At 41.9% G+C, this 23,632-nt stretch overlaps 1 protein-coding gene across 3 annotated transcripts in view; it reads left to right on the top strand.

The window, feature by feature from the left end:
- The first annotated feature begins 816 nt into the window (after positions 1–816).
- TP53BP2 (tumor protein p53 binding protein 2) overlaps positions 817–23,632 on the top strand; it is a 68,230-nt gene continuing 45,414 nt past the window's right edge. For 2 of the 3 annotated variants that reach the window (XM_033197351.1, XM_033197349.1), the window contains exon 1: positions 817–1,130. Coding sequence is in view for 1 of the 3 variants with exons in the window: in XM_033197349.1 (XP_033053240.1) it covers positions 1,104–1,130 (27 nt within the window). In the remaining 2 variants the exon portion in view is untranslated. Of the gene's footprint in view, positions 1,131–7,548; positions 7,663–23,632 lie in introns of all 3 variants that reach the window. The other variant, XM_033197350.1, reaches the window with a different exon arrangement.

Raw genomic sequence — 23,632 nt, 5'->3', positions numbered from 1 at the left:
ATGGGAGGCTGCTTGCAGGGTGTTCCCAGCACCTCCCAGGGAAGCTCCTCAGAATGCTGCCTGCCACATTTTTACGCTTTTTTAAAAAAATTATTTTTATTGTGGTAAAACATACACAACATAAAAGTTATCCCTTTATCCAGTTTGCGGCGTACATTTGTTAACCTCACAGCAAGTAACACATGAGTTTTAAATTAGAATTTGGACAACGGCAAATGAAATGAAAGGCGAACAATCCGAGAGCCGGGTCACAGAGGAGCTCTGGGAACGCGCCGCGGGCTGAAACCACACGGGGAACTCCATTTTGTCCGGACAGGGTCGGTCCTGGCCACCTCCAGGGAGTCGAGTCGTTTCCGCGGCGCGACCCGGGCCTCCCCCGGGGGTCCGCCCGCCTCTCTCCGCCTGGCCCAGCGACGCGGCCGCGGGAGGACTTTGTCCACTCGCCCAACCTCGGGCGCCCAGTTCTGAAGGCAAAGGGTCCCCTGCCTTCCACAACTCGGAGCCGCCCAGGAGGTGACGGCGGTAGCTCTGGGGCGGCTCGGTGCCATTCACTACCATTCTGATATTCCTAAGGCACCGTCTTCCAATTGCCCCGGCTCCGCTAGGAGGCGCGCGCTCCAGCCGCTCCGCCGCGCGGCCCCGACCACACTTAAGTCCGAGGCGAAGAAAGAAAAGGCTGCCGGCAGCCGCAGCTCCATGTCCGCGCCGCCGGGCCCGCGCAGGCGCGCGCGGCTCCTGTTCTCGCGGGCGCCCCTCCCCCAGGCCGCCAGGCGCGCCGCGGGCGGGGTCGGCGCGGGGGGCGGAGCCGGCGCGGGCTCGGCTGGGGCCCGACCCGGGATTAGTTGGTTTCGGAGCGGAGGAGGGAGCCTCGACCGTCGCGAGCGTCAAAGAGACAAAGCACGTCAGGGGGCCCGGCCGGCGGGGGGGGTCGGCCCGGGGCTCTGTGGTGCCCCAGGCCGCGCGGAGGGCCCTGCGGACCCGCGCGCCGCCGCCGCCGCCTCGCAACAGGTCCGGGCGGCCTCGCTCTCCGCTCCCCTCCCCCGCATCCGCGACCCCCGGGGCGCCTCAGCTCGGCCGGGGCCGCCGTCTGGCCACCCGCTTCCATGCGGTTCGGGTCCAAGATGATGCCGGTAAGGGGGCTAGCGGCCGGGGCGTCGGGCCCGGAAGTGTGCGGGGTCGCGTGCCGGGGGCTGGTCCGCGCCCTCGGGCGCGTCGGGGAAGGAGCCCGGGGCCCGGGGCCCGCGCGGAGGGGCCGGGGGTTTCCGAGTTTCGAGCGGGTTTCTGGAGAGGGAGGCTCCATCCTCAGGGTTCTGCTCCCACAGCCGGCCTGGGGGCGCGGCGAGACCCTGACCGCGAGGCGGGTTCCCCCAGCTGCTTCCGAGTCAGGCGTGCCGCCCGCGAGTCCAGCAGCCACTCAAACTTTTCGTCTTTCACTGGGTCTTGACTCTTTTGCAGTTCTTGAAGGTCAATAATACGGGAACTGGGGACCTTGTTCTTTGCTGGGTCTTTTTTTTTTTTTTCTTTTAACTTTTTACTGGAGTGAAACATACGTTACTGGAACGGGTGCTTTGCTTTGTTTTTAATCGAATTTGGATCTTGATATCCGCAGTAGCAGCTAAGTCACCCTTACCTCTTTGTGGAAACTGGTTGTGGTAAATGCCGTCTCGGAAGTTTTAGATTGCAGGAAAGCGTACGTGCCTGGCTCCCTTCATTTCCCACAGCTTGTTTAGGAAAACCTCCGGAGAGGATTAGTGTGTTCTTTAGGAGCTCTGCAGGCTTTTGACACGGCCACCAGGCCACAGGTGAACAGCAGGTTTGAGACGTTTCTGAAATGTCTCTTGTCATTTAGCGATCGCGGAATGGAGGTTTGCAGTGGCTTGCGGTGGCTTCTGCAGACTTCAGTGGCGAGTTTCTTCGTGGAAGTTGTACTTGCACCTCTCCCACTGAAGTGGGGACATCTTGCAGGCATCCTATGCTTGTGGCTCCATTTGTTTAGACAAAGAAACAAAAAGCTTTTACTTTTATAAAGTCTGTGGAATGGAGTGATGACAAAGTTTGCAGTCACGCATACAGAGTATATAATATGCTGTCCCCTGGACCCCTACTTGTGTCATGGAGGGCGTCCTGAACTCTCAATGGGCCGACTTAACAATTCACTAGATTAGTAATTGGGTTTAGATGGTTTGGGATATTTTGTCCTGCCAGGATAAAAGGAATTTGAAAGTAGCATTATGCATCTTAGTTTAATGCCTGGTTATGAAGTCAGGTTTGTGATGTGAATACCCAATATTGAAATAATGGACCATAGATAAGGGTGATGGATTTTGCTGTTAAGATTTTTATTTCCTGGATTTACATCTCTTTGTGTTGAAATAACTTGTACGGATTGTCTGTGAATTTTTCCTAATAATAGGAGCAAGAGAAACACGTATCAGTTGTTGCTGTATGGTTTCTTCCTTGTTTTTTGTCAAGGTATCCTTTGGAGATACCCTACCAAGGTATCCGTTGTGTAGCCGAATTCATAAAACGTTGTGTGGCTCTTGAGACTACATTCAATTTAGCAATATGGTTCTTCTGATTGCCTTTCTGATGTCAGAATAGAATCCTAACACGGACTCAGTGTGGTGTGATGGCACGTACATCAGCTTTGAAGTCAGACTAACACTTCAGTATTGCTCAGCTACTACCTTTAGTGACTGTAGCCAGTTAAAAAAAATTTGTCCCTCAGTTTCATCATCTGTAAAATGGGGATAATAGTACTCAGCTCTTAGGGTGGTTTGAGGATCTAGCTTCCAATAGGTGGTAGATAAAAGCCTTTGAATTTCCAATGTTGGTTAAACTGGAGATTCTCAGATTTGTGATATATAAAAATATGAAATAATTTTTCATTTAGTAGACTCATGTTATATGTGTCTTTATACTGTAATATTTTGGATATTTGAAAAGAAAACTTTTATTAAGTATATTTCTCATCTTTGGCTTTTAATATGCTTGGATTTTTATTCCAACATGAATGTAATTTTGTTACATTACTTTGAAAAATTCTAACCAACTTACCAGGAAAAGCACATTTAATGTAAAAAAATGGGTAGTCTCAGAATGTAGACAGTTGGCCTTGATATACTTTTATTGTGGTAAAATATATATGAAATAAAATTTACCATTTTAACTATATTTAAATGTACAGTTCTGTGGCATTAGGTACATTCCTTGATTGGCTTTTAAAGGCATTCTGAAGATAATGGTTTACTATTTAGACTGCATTTCTTAAAAATGTGCAAATAGGCCAGGTGCGGTGGCTCATGCCTGTAATCTCAGTACTTTGGGAGGCTGAGGCAGGCGGATCGCGAGGTCAAGAGATTGAGATCCTCCTGGCGGGCATGGTGAAACCTCGTCTCTACTAAAAATACAAAAATTAGCTGGGCGTGGTGGCATGCGCCTGTCGCCCCAGCTACTGGAGAGGCTGAGGCAGGAGAATTGGTTGAACCCTGGAGGTGGGGTTGCAGTGAGCCGAGATGGTAACTAAGAGAGACTCCATCTCAAAAAAAAAAAAAAAAGAAGTACAAATAAATTGTGTTCATGTGTTTTCTCACCAAATGGTACAGGATCAAGTGGTTTTCTTTTATGTGGGACATGAAGCGATAATTGCATCCAAAACCAAAAGTGGAAGATGTATTTTAGAAGGCTAACTAAGAATAAATAGCAAGCTCTGCAAATCACGGTAGAGGTAATGATAGGGTACTGCAGAAATGGGAGTGATAATTACTCTCACTTTCAGATACCTGCCATTGTTGGTATCTCTAGTTCTGTGATATTTCCACAACTTGCTGAGGAGAAACTGGTTATACTTTCATACTTGACATCTTCTTTTTCCTGATGAAAGAAGAGATTATTTTGCACTTTGAGAGTTTGGCTTTTTAGTGATCCATTCGTTGTACTTGATTATCAAATAAAGGGAGGCAGTTATCGCAAGCAAAAATTCTTAGTGATTTGAAAATTACATTAGATATCTTTTATTCATTACTTTGATTTCGTGAAGTGTTATGCTCAGAACAAAAATGTGTTCTTAAGAAAGAGCTTGGCTAACTCTAAAAGCTACTCTGCTCTTTTCAGCGAATAGTTTCATAAAAATTTTTGTTTGTACCTACTATTGAAATGATAAATTAAAAAAAATTATTTACAAAACTACACAGTATTTGGTAGCGCCACCTGGAAAACCAGAAGGCTTGAATTTGCCTGTCACTTGGTAGTTCGAGATGCTGTATATTTGGCCTGAGTGTCCAGCTGTAATGGAAATGCTCTGTATCTGTGCTGTCCAGTATGGCAGTCACCAGCCACATGTGGCTACTGCACTTCAAATATGGCCAAGGGAACTGAAGAACTGAACTTGAGTTAATTTTAATTATATTTAAATAGCCACATGCCTGGTGGTTACTATATGACAATGCAGTCAAACCGACATCATCATATAGCCTTTATACAGATATTTTAAAGAAAATAACAGCTGGGCCAGGCGCGATGGCTACGCCTGTAATCCCAGAACTTTGGGAGGCTGGGGGGGGGGGTGGATCATGAGGTCAGGAGTTCGAGACCAGCCTCAACATAGTGAAACCCTGTCTCTACTAAAAATACAAAAATTAGCGGGTGTGGTAGCGTGCGCCTGTAATCCCAGCTACTCAGGAGGCTGAGGCAGGAAAATCGCTTGAACCCTTGAGGCAGAGGTTGCAGTGAGCTAAGATGGCACCATTACACTCCAGCCTGGGGGACAGAGCGAGACTGTCTCAGAAAAAAAAAAAAAAAAGAAAGAAAATAATAGCTTATTTTAAAAAGCTCAGTTGAAGTGATCATAGTTTAATTTCTAAGTTTATGGCATTTTATCTTTCACTGCTGCTCGGGCATAATTATTTCATGATGCTGCAAAATAAAATTTGAGCTTCTAATTTTGAGGGTCTAGGAAAAAAATGGGATGTTACAGTATCTCCTTTAGCAGTTTGACCAGCTGATCAGTAGAATTTGTATATTTCTGAGCATACCTGCAAAGTGTGCAGCTCCACAGACCAGTAGCTTAACTTTTGCTTAAATACTTGTATTATTATTTACAAAGGTCTGGTTTTATTTGCACAGATTTGCACAAAACAACTGAAATTGTGTTTTGAAACTGAAAATCTTTCAAGTTATGTATTTGGAACATTATATTTGTATGATTTCAAGTTATGTATTTAAAACATTTTATTTGTATGATTATATCATATTTTGAAAGAATTCTTTTTGCTTGAGTAATAGTGTAGAAAATTAGCTTAGATCAGGCTTTATTCCAGAATAAAGTTTAGATTAGGTCCCTAAAGAGAGGTTCCTATCTTTATAGAATTACAGTTACCAAAGGCTGTTAAACAAATAATCTATTTTTAGAAATGTGCAAAATATTTCACATTTCTTTTTTCTTTTTTTTTGAGACAGAGTCTTACCACTCTGTAGCCCAGGCTGGAGTGCAGTAGCACGATCTCAGCTTACTGCAGCCTCCGCCTCCCAGGGTCAAGCAATTCTATGCCTCACCCTCCCAAGTAGCTGGCATTACAGGTTACACTCAGCTAATTTTTGTATTTTTTAGTAGAGATGGGATTTTACCATATTGTCCAGGCTGGTCTTGAACTCCTGACCCTGGTGATCCACTAGCCTCGGCCTCCCAAAGTGCTGGGATTACAGGCATGAGCCACCGCGCCCGGTAGTGTCTCACATTTCATGTGCATTAGTTCTGTTGCCTTGTGACTTCAGCTCTTAAAAGCTGAAAGATGTTTGAAAATTTCTGTATTTTTACCTGTTTCAGAGAAATCAGATTTAGACTTTTTAAAAGAAATTTACACAAGCATACACCTGCTTATATTTAACAATTAAGGAGAATGTATTTATCTGGAAGACACATGGAGGGTCATTTATTCACATACACTGCTTCTAGGAAGAACTGTGTTCCCTCTGTCTTTATCCCCACCGCCCCAGGAGACAAGAAAACAAAACTTTCTTTTCTGGAGCTTTTAAGAATACTGTAGACCTTTATCTCTTTTGGTGATCTTCCATAGTGTGTGGCACTCTTAAAAAGTCTTTCTAAAGCTAACACTGATTATTCTTGAAGCTCGTGTTATCTAGCCTCTCCTTAGCTTAAATAGGGTAACTGCATACCAGTATGTGCTCTCACCAGCTTCTCCACAAGGATCTCACAGAATAAGAAGAATAGCAATTAAGAGTTTAGGAATCCAGAGTGTTCTTTTCAGCTCGTGCCACTTAAGCCACACATTATTTAAATACTTGTTTTTTGATGGTGTGCTAGTTACTGAACAGAACATTCTCTTTAATCAGATGTAACTGAAAAAAGAAAACATAGATGATGTGACTATGTATGAAATGTATAGTTATATTGAAGTGGTAGGTGAGACATTAAAATTCCATGTCTTATTGGGTCATTCGGGGATCCTTTAGGAGCATTAAGTTTTAAGTAGTCAGTGATTTCTTAAAACACTTTGCATACCATCTTATCAAAAAAAATGTCTTATTAAAGAAATGCAACTTTTTTTTTTTTTTTTTTTTGAGATGGAGTCTCACTGTCACCCAGGCTGGTGTGCTGTGGCCAGATCTCAGCTCACTGCAAGCTCCGCCTCCCGGGTTCACGCCATTCTCCTGTCTCAGCCTCCCGGGTAGCTGGGACTACAGGCGCCACCACGTCGCTCGGTTAGTTTTTTGTATTTTTTAGTAGAGACGGGGTTTCACCGTGTTAGCCAGGATGGTCTCGATCTCCTGACCTCGTGATCTGCCCGTCTCGGCCTCCCAAAGTGCTGGGATTACAGGCTTGAGCCACCGCGCCCGGCCAGAAATGCAACTTTTAAACATTTTTAGATAATAGGCAGGAAAAGTAGTTTTACAGATTTAGAAACTTTTTTCTACATAAAATATACTCAAAACCAAATTATTTGTTTGGATAATCGAACCAGATTTTTGATGAATATGTTCATTTGGCCAGTAAGTACTGGACTTTCACTTTTTTGTTTGTTTGTTTGTTTAGACAGAGTCTTGCTCTATCACCCAGGCTGGAGTGCAGTGGCATGGCATCATCTCAGCTCACTGCAACCTCTGCCTCCTGGGCTCAAGTGATTCTCTAGCAGCAGCCTCCCGAGTAGCTGGGATTACAGGAGTGCACCACCACACCCAGCTACATTTTTTTTTCTATTTTTAGTAGAGACGAGGTTTCACCATGTTGGCCAGGCTGGTCTCGAACTCGACCTCAAGTGATCTGCCTCCCAAAGTGCTGGGATTATAGGCGTGAGCGACTGCACTTGGCCAAACTTTGACTTTTGAAGTGCATACTTCAGTTGTTTTTCTGGATACAGGTTTATAACTTAATACGACTTTATTTAAATTTCAAACATATCAACCCAAAATCCCTTAAGGCACAAGCATAGAAAAGTAGTAGAAAACCATGATGAATAAACTGTTATAGATTACCAGTAAACTACTTGTGGTAACAAAAAATGATTAAGGCAATTTACTGTTCTTCCACAGGGAGTGAACAATTTATATGTAAAAGCAGGGAGAGTGGAAGCTTCACTGTAACTTCTCTCCTGGAGATGAAGAGGAGCCCCCTTTCTGTGCCTCACACTGTGCCTGGTGATTTAGGTTGGTCATCCTGTCTAATCCCCTTACTACACTCTGAAGTTGATCTTCCCACTCTCATTCAACAGATGAGGAATTTGAAGCTCAAAGGGTTTAAGTAATATGTTTCTGGTCACTAGTAGAAATGAGATTTGAACTGCCTGCCCGCAAACACGTGCTCTGTTCAAGATGGCAAATGCTTGGGTCAGAATATTTTTATATGTTTGACAGGACAAACAGTGGTAATGATGTTCTTTTGGCTAATTGTAACTTCAAAAATTGCTTTTCAAAGCATAACCCTAGTGTAGTTTTAAAGTAGAAAAGGAAAAATGGGAAAAAAAAGATGGAGACATCTTCCCTTACTTAAATCCATACTGGATGAGAAGATTGGTAAATAGTTCTCTTATGGACTTGTTAAATGATGTGGAGGTGCTTACCTCCCCTGGGCAAAGGAAACATCTCAATAGCTGTTTCTTCCCACCTCTATCTAATAATATTACCATAGAGATCTCAGATCTTCCACATCTGCAGGGAAAGAGAAGGGGTTTGGTAATTAGCTTTTGTATAAGGAGTGTTAAATAGTCTTTCTTGAGATGATATCTGTAAATGTGGTTTGAAGGTGATAATATATTAGGTTGGTGCAAAAGTAATTTCGGTTCTTACCATTACCTTTAATGGCAAAACCACAATTACTTTTTTTTTTTTTTTTTTGAGACGGAGTCTTGCTCTGTCACCCAGGCTGGAGTGCAGTGGCCGGATCTCAGCTCACTGCAAGCTCCGCCTCCCAGGTTTACGCCATTCTCCTGCCTCAGCCTCCCGAGCAGCTGGGACTACAGGCGTCCGCCACCTCGCCCGGCTAGTTTTTTGTATTTTTTAGTAGAGACGGGGTTTCACCGTGTTAGCCAGGATGGTCTCGATCTCCTGGCTTCGTGATCCGCCTGTCTCGGCCTCCCAACACAATTACTTTTGTACCATCCTAATAGGAAAGGAGCAGAGTAGGATAGGCATGTTGGGAGAAGTGGAGGACAGGGACACATACAATGTCTGCTGTGAGATGACCAGTGTCATTCAGCCGTTTCCAGTTACTCGAATGGTGCAGCAATGACTTTGACGTGTCCAGATGGGAGTGGAGTGAGTGTCTCCACTTGCAGCTTCAGGACTGTCCATGTAGTAGGGAGCAGCAATTCAGTGTAGTCAGATACCTTTGTTGGAAATAGATTAGGAGCTGATTTTGAATGAAATCACATTAAATCTTTGCTTTTCATTCTCCCTCTTTAACCATTTGGTTGTTTTGGGATGGCCTTTTGGGGATAACATCTGCTCAAAAGATATTTAGTTACTATATTCTGTATTCCAGGCACTGTTGTAAATGCTATGGAGACAGGAAAGGAAGTTTTCAGGGAGCTTTACCTTTCTTCCATAGTGCTTAATGGGGGATTTGGATGGGGGAGAGAGAAAATAAACAAAAAAGAAAAACATGAGAGTTAAATGGGATTTAAGAAAGGTAACGTGACTGTAATGGCTACTTTAGATTGGATGGTCAGGAAGTGACCTTTCAGCTGAGACCTGAATGACAAGAAGGAGCTGCTCCTGTGAAGATTTGCAGGTGGAGCATTTCAAGTGGGCATGATTCCCAGGCACTGGTGCAGAGGCCCCGAGGAAGCACTAGGGGCTGGGGCGAGGGACGGGGGGTGGCAGGGGCAGGGCAGGTCTTCATGGGCAGAGGGCAGAGTGACTAGAGCTGAGGAAAAGACCTGTCAGCATATAGGTTTTTGTGGGCCAGAGGGAAGGGTGGAGGTGGCATGGGAAGGGACGTGGGAGCCACAGAAGAGGTTTAGTTAGCAAAAGCGACAACCTGATTGATTAGGAAAGCTCACTCTGTTGCTGTGTGGACAGTGGATCTTAGAGGTGCCAGAGTGTAAGACTTGGGCAAGGTGGGAAGAGTAGGGAAGTCTACAGAAAGCTGCCAGAAATAAATTAAAGGGTTTTAATTTTATTTATTTTTTATTTTTTACTACAGGTAAGGCCCAGCTGACAGTAAGAATTGGTTGTGAAGGCACTCAAGAGTTAGTGACTTCCTCTGATAAATTGTTTTATTGACCCTCAGACGCCCCAGGGGTGAGAGGAGAAACAGTAGCACTTACCCAGGGTTGGAAGTAAGACAAGACAGGAATCGTGGAAGATCACTCCTGTATCCACAAGCTCCTTCCTGTGGGACTAAAGAGAAACCATACTTTTTATATTACCAGAGAGCTCTGGAGAGCTCTGACAGCTACACAGAGCAGTTTAAATTTAGGCTTGAGAGAAAGCCTTCTGTCACCATGTTTCTTTAAAACTCAGTAGTGTGTATCAGGTTTCTCAAGGAAGCCATAGTCTGTCCTGAAATGCTTTAGGACAGCTTTACTTTTGATCACATGATCAGAGTGCACTGGAAGCTTCTGATGGTTCAACTTAAAAGTTCCTTGACTCCCCCGCCTTTTTTTTTTTTTTAAATTTTAAAACAATAATATCTTCATTTTTCCGGCATAAAGTAGCGAGTGACCTAGGAAAATCAAGTCAGAGTTAACTTTAATTCTAGAAACGGTCTCTTTGTGCCAGTGTTTTCTGCATCACAGCAAGAGCTAGATAATAACTGCTTAGTTTGTGTTATGTAGGTAATTTTCAAAAATTTTGTTAATTTCCTGAAAAGGTTGGGGGGCATCTATTTTGGATAATGCTTTTATTTTAAAGGTTGATTGGATCTTTCTCTGGTAGGTTTTGCTTGTTGCTTTTAGTAGCCAGGGACCTGGACTTTCATTCTGCTTCTTTTCCTCTCTTCTGTTTTCTCCTGGAGCTGTTGAGTCACCAGGGCACACAGATCCCTGTTTTCCATTCCCTGGGGCGCCTGTTTGGCCTCACCCCTCTCCTACCTGTACTGTTGTAATGCTCTCCTTATCTATGTTCTTACCTTTTCTGTTCTCTGCCCAGTCAGGCCATTTAAGGCACTGCTTCCCTGGTGGTCTTTTAGAAACAGCAGCATGTCTCTTCCCTCTCCAGAATTCTTCAAGTCTGACCTCTGTTCCTTATAGCATAAAATATATAAACTCTTTAGTGAGATAGAAAGTTTCTTTATTGTGTAGCCCAGTGGATTTCAGCCTTTTTGTGTCATTGATACATTTCCATTTCAGAATTTTTAGCTGCATATTGGAAATGATTGAAAAACTCAAAACATCAAGTCATCTATTAAAACACAGTACCAGCTGTGGCACAGTAGTGGGAATGCCTTTTGCTGTGCAGAAGAGCACCCGGTCACCTCGCAGTTCATTCGCCCTGCCTTTGGAATTGTGTTTTGTCTTGCTCACAGCAAGTTGTACTCTGTTGCATATTGCTCTCCACTCTTGCTTATTGCCCTCCATGACTTGCTCCACTCCATCGGACTTTGCCTTAACAGTGTGTGTATGAAACAAATTTTGTGCATTGAAAGTTTTTGCAGCACATTCGTGGCTTGTGGGTTGAGAATTGACCCATCTCTTCTTATTTGTCCTGCCTTGCCTCCCACGTCTGTGCTTCAACAGTTCCAGGACTATAGTTGTGAGGGCATGCCACAGTTTCCTGTGTCTTTATACACAATGTTTCTCTGCCTAGATGGTTTTCTTCCTGCTTGTGTTACTCACCCTACAGTTTCAGCTTAATAGTACTTAATGTTAAGCCTTCTTCTACTGCTTGGAGGGGATTTTTTTTTTCTGTTCTCGCTGGACTTCAGATGCTTTAAATGTACTTCACCAAGAATTTCTCATTTCTCAACATTGCACCCTTTTCATTGTTTGCAGTGCTTCTTCGTTGTTCCATAAGCTCTAAGAGGATGTGGACCATGCCTTTTCATCTTTGTGTTTCTAGCACTTACACAGTGTTTGGCATACTGTAGGGATTTAATATTGTTTGAGTTAATGGATGAATGAATATTCTTATTTTGGATTTTCTTTGGTGAGTGTAGTTCTTGCCTCTACTTCTATAGCAAAGTGGGAGGTAGGAAGGAAATAACTAGAAGCAATGTATTGGTTGTAGTTCGATCATCATGGGTAGATCTTAAAAAATGTAGTGTTTAGTGAGTAAAAATAAAAAATAGAATGAAATCTGTAACAGTACCTTTACATAAAATAACACAGATGCCTGGCACACAACAAGGCTCAGTTTAGAAGGAAGCACACCAACACTAAACTTATCAATAGTTGGAGTCGAGGAGGAATTAACTAAATGTATTTGTTCTTTTGCTTTATACATTGATTGTTTATGACAGATATTGAAGCAGAGTAGCCTAAGATGAGTTGCTTTAGAGGATACGTTCAGAATTTGAAACCTATCTAAATTCAGCTTCAGGCATAGTTGAAAGAAGAGAAAAGATTTCTTAGTTTTACTTAAGCAGAATTCTTTGAGACATTGTCTGACTTTGAAAACGTTCACTGTGAAGTAGTATCATTTATAGAGAAACATTTCTTGATGCTTCAGGATGTGAACATCCTCTTTGTCATGTTCTTGTCGCCTGTTAACTTTCTCCTCTTTGTGGAACTTTGATTCCCTGCGTCACAGTTTCAGTTCAGTCCAACAAACTTGTATTGCATATTTGCTTTGTGTGAGATCCGACAGAGTTTTTTGGGGAGTGAGGTATAATGTAGGAGGAGAAAAACCAGGGAAGAAGCATTGAAGAACCAAAACCTGTGTCCTAAAGAATGTATGGACCAGTAGGACAGATAAGACAGGGATACAAACAACTACAGTGTGAATGGTTGTCAGAGAAGCAAAGAGAATATTTACTTCTGGCTGGAGGTAGGTGTGTGGGTAGGGACGGATGGATTGGAGGAAGTTTTATGGTCTTTGAATTATTCTGGAAGGATGGGGATGACATTGACACTACAGGACAGTGTAGGAATCAGGTGAGCTACTCTGGGGAGAGAAGTGAGGAAAAGTGTGGCTATTTTTAGATTTCTCATTTGGTGACTTGAGGCTATAACTGGAGTAGATAATTTAAAATATGTTTTAGGTCTTAATATTTCTTGTAATTGAAATGGAATTCCTTGAAATTCAAAGTATGCAAATATAAATACCCATGTATATGATCATAATGTATTGGTATTGTTGTTGGGTTAACTACTGGTATTGTAATTAATATATACATAGATTAATATACACTTCTGTTATTTGCTAGCGAAACTCTACATTATTTACAGCAAATTACTCAGAAACCTAGCTTCATGTTACTTCCATGCTCAAAACCCTCTAATGCAGTGGTTCTTTCTTTTTTTTTTTTTTTTTGAGACGGAGTCTTGCTCTGCCACCCAGGCTGGAGTGCAGTGGCCGGATCTCAGCTCACTGCAAGCTCCGCCTCCCGGGTTTACGCCATTCTCCTGCCTCAGCCTCCCGAGTAGCTGGGACTACAGGCGCCCGCCTCGTCGCCCGGCTAGTTTTTTGTATTTTTAAGTAGAGACAGGGTTTCACCGTATTAGCCAGGATGGTCTCGATCTCCTGACCTCGTGATCCGCCCGTCTCGGCCTCCCAAAGTGCTGGGATTACAGGCTTGAGCCACCGCGCCCGGCCAGTGCAGTGGTTCTTAAACTTAAGTGTGAGTACTGGGCCTCACCTCTGGGGTTTCTGAATCAGGAGGTGTGGAGCAGGGCCTGGGACTTCATATTTGACAAGTTGCCAGGTGATGCTGGTGCTGTTTGAGAATTGCACGTTGCAAATCACTACTCTAGTGACTTTTCCCTTGCAATAAAGTCCATACTCCTTATTCTTGACCTACAAGGCCCTGCTCGAGCTAGCCCCTGTTCTACCTCTGCCCTCATTGGCACAAGTCTGTATTCCTGATGTGGCGTTTTTTCTGGTCGTGGAATTACCACTTCCGGGCCTTTGATGAAATGTCTTCCTTCAGATGTTTCAAGTGACTCTGGCTTCTTCAATCTCAGCTCCAAAGTCCCCTGCACCCTGAGGTGTCTTTCCTAATCACGATCAGCCATCCTCTCCTCATCACTTCCATAATTCTTTATCATATCACTTTATGTACTATGCTTATTTGTGTACTACCAACCTCTCTTCTCTGCCCTAAAGAAGGCAAGCTTTTTCATCACTGTGTTCCTTTTGCTTTAACTGTGCTTCCTTAGTAGGTGTTTAGTAAGTACTAATGGGTGAATGAATGAAACTTCTTATTGAAGTCAGCAAGAAGTTAGGATTGAGGGGAAGGCATAGAACCAGGAGCTTCTTTGGCATGGCTGGCTTTGATAGGATATGACTCCTATAAGTTTCTATGTAGAGGTCCCTGTTACCTGTTTATGTATATGAAGTGGTTCTCTTACCAGACATCTGTGACCAGCAGGGCTACTTTATGAATTTTTCCTTAATTAAAGTAACCACTTCATATTTGCTCTATCATTTTCTTCCAGAATGTTGATTATTTCAGAATATGATTGTGTGCTCCAGATGGTATTGAATGGGTGGTCAGGATAGTCCATGCATGATTAACGTTTTAATAGAATATTGTTCAAATTGATATTGAGACTTCACATGTTACTGATTTCTGAATTCTATTAACTTGCTGTAAGTGAGCAAAGAAATAGTTTATGATGTAAAAAAAATCCTTTGAATATGATTTTATGATTTTGCTTTAAATAAACTCAGATGTAACTGATAGGAACTGATGGGTTGATGTTAAAAATATGCCATCATAAAAAGTGGTACACTTAGTGTAGAAGTAGGTTTAATATCATTGAGCCTTAATAGAACATTGGTATACATAACTCATGGTAATTGATGAGGATTTTTAAAAGCAGTTTAATGGCTCCAGGAGTGAACTCTAGAGAAACAGCTAAGAAATCATGATAGGTCTTTGTAAACAGTGATTCTCTGATAACTTTAATAAGGTTGGGACCCATTGTCAGGGAGGTAGAGAGTGTCTCTTTGAGGGAAAGGACTCAAATATGTAGTGTCCCTGTGACTCCCGAGGAAGGTTCCAGAGACCCCTGTGGGTTGCCTACACAGATGTTGGAGAGACGAGGACGGACAGCCCAGGCTGGGGTAGTTGAGCAGCACACTTCTTGCAGAATGCTGGCAGCCTAGCCCACAGCTAGGGTGCAGCATGTCTGAATTAGGGAGCCAAGCTCACCAGTGCCCTTGGTGTGCAGTCCCAGCTGGCAGAGTGAGCACTGGAGCAGAGTTCTAGGTCTGTGCAGAGACAGGCAGAGTATCCTCGAGGACTGGAATGGTCTGCATCTCCTTCCTAAACCCCGCCCAGTGTTAGAAGCCATGGTTGGGCTAAATGGCTGTGTATGAGTTTGAAAGAAACTTTGGTTATATCTTAATTTAATCCCTGCTCTGTATCGCAGTGTTGGGAGAGGTGTTTTTGCTTGACTGGGTTATAGGAAGCCTAGTGGCATCCTCCTCTTACAAAAAATATTTTCAGGCCGTCCTTTGTAAGAGGTACAACAAAATATAGAAACTGAAGTAATAGTTTTACATTTATCTTCCTACAGAGGAATTGTGAAACACAGAAACCATTAGGATTTTCCCCTAATCTCTCTACAAACGTAATTGCCTGGCTGTTCCTGTGGTATTTCCTGTGAGTTGCAAAATTTGGGGAGGATTTGTGTCACTCTTTTTACAGATTGTTCATTTCATAATTTTCTCTTTTTTCCTCTTAGGTAAACTTGAAGGATTTGAGTTTTTATAAATGAAAACTCTGAAGGTACTGTTGTAGAGCTTAATTTCCCTTTGGTGACAGGGAACATCTTATACTCTTGGTTCCTTTCTTCTTTCTGTAGAACTAACTTCACATGATTTTCTTAATCAAATGAATAAACGTTAGCCTTTGACTCATCTTGTAAATGCCCAATCATTTATTTTTGTATTTCCTCTTAGAAAAGTCTTTCAGATTTTAAACTGAAATAATTTCTCTTTGAAATGAGTTGTTCTTGTGTTGGTAGCATAACATCATAGTTACAGTACATACATGCTCTATAAACACAGAACTCTTAAATCTGTGACCCATTATTTTTAAATGAAAATTATCTGTGACTTTGAATTTTTGGAAGGGCAAGTCTTCATTTGGATATGACTGATATGAATTACTGTGCAGCGAGTCTGTAGGTGGCCTGGCACAACTTAACACAGTGTTGTTTTTTTTTTTACCTTTCCCTGAACTTTCCTTCTCTCAAGATAGATGACTATAGGAGGTAGAAACAAATTGTAATCACATTTACCATTTTTGATGAAATATTTTCATGTTCTTTTATCCCAGTTTGTATTAAGTATACTTTTAAATTGTAAATTATTATAAAATTATTTTACTGTTGAGATTTTAAAAATTTAAAAGTGATGTCTTACTTGTCCCTGGTGTCGCTGATTTTCTGTGCGTTTCATACAGGTCAGTATATATATATATTTTAGATGGTAGATATGTGTGTGTGCATGTACCCACATACATATTTCTACTTTTTTTTTTTTTTTTTTTTTTGGGAGACAGCATCTTGCTGTGTCGCCCAAGCTGGAGTGCAGTGGCATGATCATAGTTCACTATAACCTTGAATTCCTGGGATCAAGCGATCCTCCCACCTCAGTCTCTTGAGTAGCTAGGACGGACTACAGGTACATGCTACCACACCCAGCTACTTTTTTTTTTTTTTTTAATATAAATGGGGAAATGGGGTCTTACTGTGTTGCCCAGACTGGCCTCTAGCTCCTGGCCTGAAGTGATCCTCCCGCCTCAGCCTCTCAAAGTACTGAGATTACAGGCAGGTGCAGGAGCCACCCTGTCTGGCCAAGATGGTGTGCGTGTGTGTGTATCTATGTATGTGTGTGTGTGTGTGTGTGTGTGTGTGTGTGTATATATATATTTTTTTTTTTTTTTTTTTTTTTTGAGACTGAGTCTCGCTCTCTCCCCCAGGCTGGAGTGCAGTGTTGTGATCTCAACTCACTGCAAGCTCCGCCTCCCGGGTTCATGCCATTCTTCTGCCCCAGCCTTCCGAGTAGCTGGGACTACAGGCACGTGCCACCATGCCTGGCTAATTTTTTGTAGTTTTAGTAGAGACGGTTTCACCATGTTAGCCAGGATGGTCTCGATCTCCTGACCTTGTGATCTGCCTGCCTCAGCCTCCCAAAGTGCTGGGATTACAGGCGTGAGCCACTGCACCCGGCCGATAGTGCATATATTTTTAAAGTTAAAAAAACTTAGTATTGTTCTGTTTTGTAACTTTTTCTTAACGTTTTCCTAACACTATATTTATACTTACAGGACTTGGTGGCTGGGTCATAGTCCTTCTGGCAAATGATTTTAATTTACTTAACTTTTTCCCTGTTTAAAGACTTTTTCATGTTTTTGAATATTTACTTTTCCATCTGACTGTGTGTGTAGACCTCACACTGTAGTGAAAATCTTCAGGCGTTTAGAGTTTTTCTTCGTTTCAATTTTTTTTTTAGGATACATTCCCAGGAGTAAGGTCATGAGAAATACATAATTCTGTGACTTTTGATACATTATTTATTTTACTTTGCAAATAGGATTTTAAATAATTTATAGTACTACCATTGTGTATTTGAGTAAATAACTTTTATACAACCTCATCTATGTTGGATCTTGTCTTTTAATTGAAGACAGCTTAATACAGGTTGAGCATCCTAAATCCAAAAATCTGAAATCTGAAATACTCCAAAATTGACAGCTTTTCTGAGTGCCTACATGATTCTCTAAGGAAATGCACATGGGTGCATTTTGGATTTTGGATATTTGGATTAGGGATGCTCAACTGGTTATCCATATGTTCTAAAATCAGAAAAAATTCTGAAATACGAGACACTTCTGGTCCCAGGCGTTTCAGATAGGGGATACTCAACCTGTAGCTCTTAAGTGGTACCTCATTGTTTTAATTAATATTGATTTCCCTGCATGTCTTCATATTTGTATTGTCTTGTGGGATCTGTCATTTATATCTTCTGCTCTTAAATATGCTTTAGAGTTTATTGTTTATTGATTAATGTCTTCTCTTTGTGGTTTCTACTATAAAAACGATGTTCCTGATTTCTAAGTTCAAAAGAAGTTAACATTTTAATGTGTATGTGGTCACCAAGAAGAGCTGATCTAATATGCACATTTTCTACCTGGGGAAGAAAAACTACTCTGTTACCAAGTAAGCAAGCTGTCACGAGCCCTTTCGGATGTCGCAGCAATTTGTAGTATGGGTAGATCTGTAACAGCTGTTTTTTTTTGTTTTTTGTTTTTTTGACCTGATTATTGCTGCACTCTTTATGATGAAAACAATTTACCTCAAAAGTTGACAGGAACACATTTATAACTTGATTCAATGAGAATAGTCAGATTTCTCAAAACAGCTTCCCAGAGGCTTTAACTCTAGGTAACCCCATTTTGCTTGGTTCCTTATGGGAAAGGAGCTAATGAAGTCATCTTACATTCTTGAGAATATGGTATTTAAAGAACATAGAGTGTCAGGAAAAGGCATTTTGGAAGTAAAGTTATGACAGATAGTTTAAAAACATTATTTATTTATGCTTACTATTAATTTATGCCTGTTTGCTGAAACCTCATCTACCTCAGTTCATAATCATCCTTTTCATTTCTGAATTTCCATTTTACCCACATTCTCATTCATGTAATAGAGTACTAAATTGTTCTTTTATATATATATATATATATATAGAGAGAGAGAGAGAGAGAGAGAGAGAGCACGAGCTTTTGAGACAGGCTCTCACTCTGATGCCCAGGCTGGCATGCAGTGACCTCCTGGACTCAGGTGATCCTCCCACTTCAGCTTCCTGGGTAGCTTGGACTGTAGGTATGTGCTACCACTCTTGGCTACCTTTTTGTATTTTTTTTGTAGAGACAGGGTTTTGCCATGTTGCCCCGGCTGGTCTGCTCTCAAATGACTGGGCTCAAGTGATCCCCCTGCCTCGGCCTGCCAAAGTGCTGGGATTATAGGTGTGAGCCACCATGGCCTGGCCTGAGATTTTTGTGTCTCTCACATACTAAGCATACAGTGGGCTCTTTTTTTTTTATTGATGTATTCATATACCATAAAATTCACCCATATAAAATGTACAATTCAGTGGTATTTAGTATATTTGCAAGGTTGCGCTGCTATTACTACTAATTACAGAACATTTTTATCACCTGAGAAAGAAACCCCATGCCTTTTTCAGTCACTCCCTATTCCCTCTTCCTTAGCCCCTGGCAATTATTCATCAACTTTTTGTCTGTATGGATTTGCATATTCTAGACATTTCATATAAATGGAATTATATGCTATGTGGTCTTTCATGTCTGGCTTCTATCACTTAACGTAATATTTTCAAGGTTTATCCATGTGGTAGTGTGTATCAGTACCTCATTCCTTTTAATGGCTGAAGAATATTCCGTTCTAATATAGTGGACTTTTAAGATGTGCTTCTTAATTGCTTGTTTTTAATCATTCCTAACTAAATTTGAGGCAAGATAGACAAGAAAAACACTCTCAACAGACATTTGTCTTCCATATCTTACAGTAAGCATCCAGGGAAGGCACAATGTGTATGAATAAAAATGGTATATGGTTATCGTATTTTCATCATTGATTTCTTAAAGAATCAATTTTATTGTGTACGTGGTACATTCTAGAAAACTTAAGCATAGATGAGTTCCTAAAAATTCACATAGTCATCCCACCACCAGGGCATAACTACTGTTAATTTGGTGAATATAGTTTCAGGCTTTTTTCTGTGCCTGTAGATGTGTATGCATAATAGGGTACAGTAAGCACTATTTTATAACAAAACAAACATGTATAACTGAAATATTTTTAATAAAAATGTTTCATTTTTTGTTCATTGCCTTCAAAAATATTTTCGTATCTGATGGAGGAAACTTCTTAGATTTAACAGTTTTATTTTTTATCTTTAAAAATGGTGGATTCTAGGCCAGAATTGTTTTCTGAAGGACTTAGTTGATAGAGTAGCCTAACATTTGTTTTCTAAGTAAAATTTTCAACATGCTGATAAAAACTGCTTCACTAAAATGAAACAAGTGAATTCATTTTTTTATTAGAAAATTCAATTCCTTTTTGACTAATTCTTTTATCATTTTGTAATACAGTAAATTTGTAAAACAAAGATAAAAGGATGCTAGAAATAAAAAGAACATGTGTGCCTGCATTTTCTCATGTTAACATGATAGGTTAGTAAAACCAGCCTCTCTTTCTATTATTTCTCTTATTTTTTTGTTCCTCTTCCAAGTAAAGGAAGGAAAAGGGAATTGATACATATTGGAAAAAAATAACCTTTATAACTTGAGGATATACTTATGTCTGTCATTAGTTTCTTGTCGATACCATTTTCCCTCTCAACTAGGCCATTCCCATCAATTAAAATGATCTGTAAAAACTCTCATCTTGAGATAAAAAGGAAACACTCCTTTTACCATACTGTGTCTCCTTCCCTAGGTGGCTCCATTTTCTCTCCCTTGGGTTAGGCAGAACACACTGGAAGAACTAGTTGTCTGTACTCTGCCTCTGCTTCCTTCCCTCAGGTTCTCTAGCCTGTTCCTGCCAGGTCCTTATACCCATGACTCAGTGCTGGTCAAGGCAGTCGGCAGCTTCCACCTTGCCAAGTCTGATTGTACACTTTTGCATCTTCCTCCCTCACACTTTTCTTTGCTTGATTTCCGGTGTCCTGCACTCTTCTGGACTTCTTCCTGTCTTTTTTTGGTGGCTCTTTCTCAGTCTTCATTGCTGGATCCTTGTCCTTCGTGGGATCTCTGGAGGTTGCTTGATTAGCTCAGGACACAGTCCTCAGCGTTCTTTCTGTCTCTAGCTGGCCCTAGCTGCTCTCATCCAGGCTTAGGTTTTAAATGCCTCTACATGCTCATCTCTTGCTTACTCATCTCAGTCAAACTTGCGTATTAAACAGCCTTCTCATGCCTCCATTTGAACGTTCCATGGGTGTCTCATATTTAACATAGAGGTCTCATCCTGCGGGCCCTTCCCAACCTGTTCCTCCTTCCTCACTTTGTACCTGGTGCGTAGGTAGCAGATCCAGAGTCACTCTTAATTTCTCTCTGCTTTCACATCCCACGTTCTGTCCACCAAGAGAGTCTTACTGGCTCTACCTTCAAATAATAATGCAAATCCAGCCATTTTCACCACCTTTGCTGTTAACTTGCATTCTGTGTTACCATCATATCTCATTTTGTGTGTGGCATTTACCTCTTATTTGTACTTTCATGCCTGTCCTCCTGTAGTTTGTTCACATAGTGAGTTTTTTTAATGGCATGAATAGCTACCCTGTTCAAAATCCTCCAGTAACCTTATTTTTAAAAATTGAGATATAATTCACATACTGTAAAACTAATCATTTTGAAATATACAATTCAGTGGTATTTAATGTATTCACAATGTTGTGCAACTATCACCACTAATTCCAGAATATTTCCATCACCCCAAGAAGTAGCTCTGTACCTATTAGCAGTCACTTCCCATTTCCCCTTTCCGCAGCGCCTGACAGCCACTGATCTACTTTCTGTCTTTAACGATTTGCCTCCTGTGGGCTTTTAGATTAAAATCCACAGTCCTCGCTCTCGCCTTAGACAGTGGTTCTCAGGACGTGGTTTCTAGACCAGCAGTATCAACATCACCTGAGGGCTTGTTAGAAATGCAGAATTTTCAGTCTCCATCCCAGATCTATTGATTCAGGAATTCTTGGGGTGGAGCCCAGCAATCTGTGTTTAACAACAACCCTCTGTCCACACCAAAGTTTGGGAACCTCCAGCCTATAAGGACATGCATGATCTGGCTTCTGCTTGCCTCCTTGAATTAACCCTTTCCTCTTGCTCCCTCTGCAGTGACCTTCCTCTTGTGCAAATGTGACAAACTTGTTTCCTTCTCAGGGGCTTTAAATGTGTTGCCTCTTGTTGGCACATTCTTCTCCCAGACCTTAGTTGGGCTGTGTCCTCACTTCCTTCAGATAGTTGCTCGGTTGCTCAAGAGCCCTCTGACTGCATAGTACAGAGAGGAGGGCTCCTGTGCTGGGTGTCTTTTTTTTGCCCCTCTGCATTCACTTTTCATCTTCCTCCATCCTGCTTTTGTGCCTTAGGAGGTTGACTTCTCTAAATTGCATCAACTGCTTCCCTTGCCGTCTGGTAGGTAGTTGGGTTTGTCCAGTGGGGAGTAGTGGCTGGACATGAGAGGGAAGGAGCCAGGTTGTGGTGTTTATTTTTTTGGCTTCCTTCCTGTGGGCTGGCTGTGTCCTTCTCCACGTAGCTTTCTTTCTCTCTCTTTGAATTTTGTACTGCCTGTAGTATTAGCTGTTTAGTAAAGATTATTTCTACATTAGAACAGAGACCATATAGTAGATGATCTGTAAATACTGAATGAATGAAAATAATATTGAAACAGAGGTAGAATGACGGTAGCAGAATGTTAGCTGAAGAAATGAGAGGACAACACACTCTGTCATTTGAGAGTATATAGCTGTGCTACGTACTACATGCCATACCGTTTAGCACTACCTGCAGCAAAACTGACTGAAAATCAGAGGTGAGATGATGGATTGTGGGCAAACTGTTGTTCTGAAAGACAGAACTAGAGGCAGTGAAACACTTGGCACCGTGTGGTCCAGATTCAGGAGAGTCTTTACCTGTATGCTCTTGAGGAAGGGACTCAATCTTGGTTTTGCCATTTAATAGCTGTGTGACCTGGATGAGTTACTTAAATCCCTCTGTGCTTCAGTGTTTTCTTTTTTTTTTTTTGAGACGGAGTCTGGCTCTGTCTCCCAGGCTGGAGTGCAGTGGCCGGATCTCAGCTCACTGCAAGCTCCGCCTCCCGGGTTTACGCCATTCTTCTGCCTCAGCCTCCGGAGTAGCTGGGACTACAGGCGCCCGCCACCTCGCCCAGCTAGTTTTTTGTATCTTTTAGTAGAGGCGGGGTTTCACCGTGTTAGCCAGGATGGTCTCAATCTCCTGACCTCGTGATCCGCCCGTCTCGGCCTCCTAAAGTGCTGGGATTACAGGCTTGAGCCACCGCGCCCGGCCCAGTGTTTTCATCTGTAAAATGCAATCACATTTGCAAGATTTAATACGTAGTGTATGCTTGTTACATAGCAGGCACAGTTCTAGGTGCTGAGTATACAACACCGAACAAAGACAAAACCTTTGACTGTATGGAGCTTACTTTCTAGTGGGAAAGGCAGATAATAAAAATGAGTTAAATAAATACACCATATGGAATGTTAGTGACTGTGCTAAGGAGGGAAATAAAGCAGAAGAATGGGCTAGGGTATGTGTGTGTTTGTGTTTGGTGTTGGAATTCTAGGTAGGGTTCCTAGGTAAGGCTTCACTGAGAGAGTGACATCTAAGTAAAGGCGTGATGGAGATGAGGAAGTAAGATTTACGCTGGCATACGAAGAGCAACATTCCAAATAGAGGAACAGCAAGTCCCAGCTCCCACGTGGGAACGTGCCTGGTGTGTTTGACGAACAGCAGAGAGGACGCTGATAGAGCACAGAGTGAGGGGGGATTAGAAGGAGATGGGGGCCAGATCATGACTACAGCAGACCTTGTAAGCTGCTGTAAAAATGTTTACTTTTACTCTAGTACCTAGTAAACATTTACTTTTAAAATAGTAGCTCTTAGGGAACTGTTTTAAAAAAAAATTAATTTTAATTTTAAGTTCCAGGATGCATGTGCAAGACGTGCAGGTTTGTTACATAGGTAAACGTGTGGCTATTGGGGAACTTAAAGACTCGTTTTGAAGATGAGGATGCTGAGTTTCAGAGAGGTGACATTACTTGCCTAAGGTAGTCTAACTAATTATGAAGTATTCTGGAGTTTGAACCAGATCTCCTGCCTGGGAATTGACAAAAATAGCATGTTGCTGGCCCAGCATTTCATACTGCTGTACAATTACTAAAATCACCACAGAGCTAATCTCCATACATGACAGGTAGAAATGGGGTCAACTCATACATGTACTGTGGATACTGGTGTTAAACC

The sequence above is a fragment of the Trachypithecus francoisi genome, unplaced genomic scaffold (assembly GCF_009764315.1).
Source record: "Trachypithecus francoisi isolate TF-2019V2 unplaced genomic scaffold, Tfra_2.0 Lachesis_group5, whole genome shotgun sequence".
Taxonomy (NCBI): Eukaryota; Metazoa; Chordata; class Mammalia; order Primates; family Cercopithecidae; genus Trachypithecus; species Trachypithecus francoisi.
The sequence above is the reverse complement of the archived record's forward strand: the minus strand, read 5'-3'. Positions and strand labels throughout refer to the sequence as shown.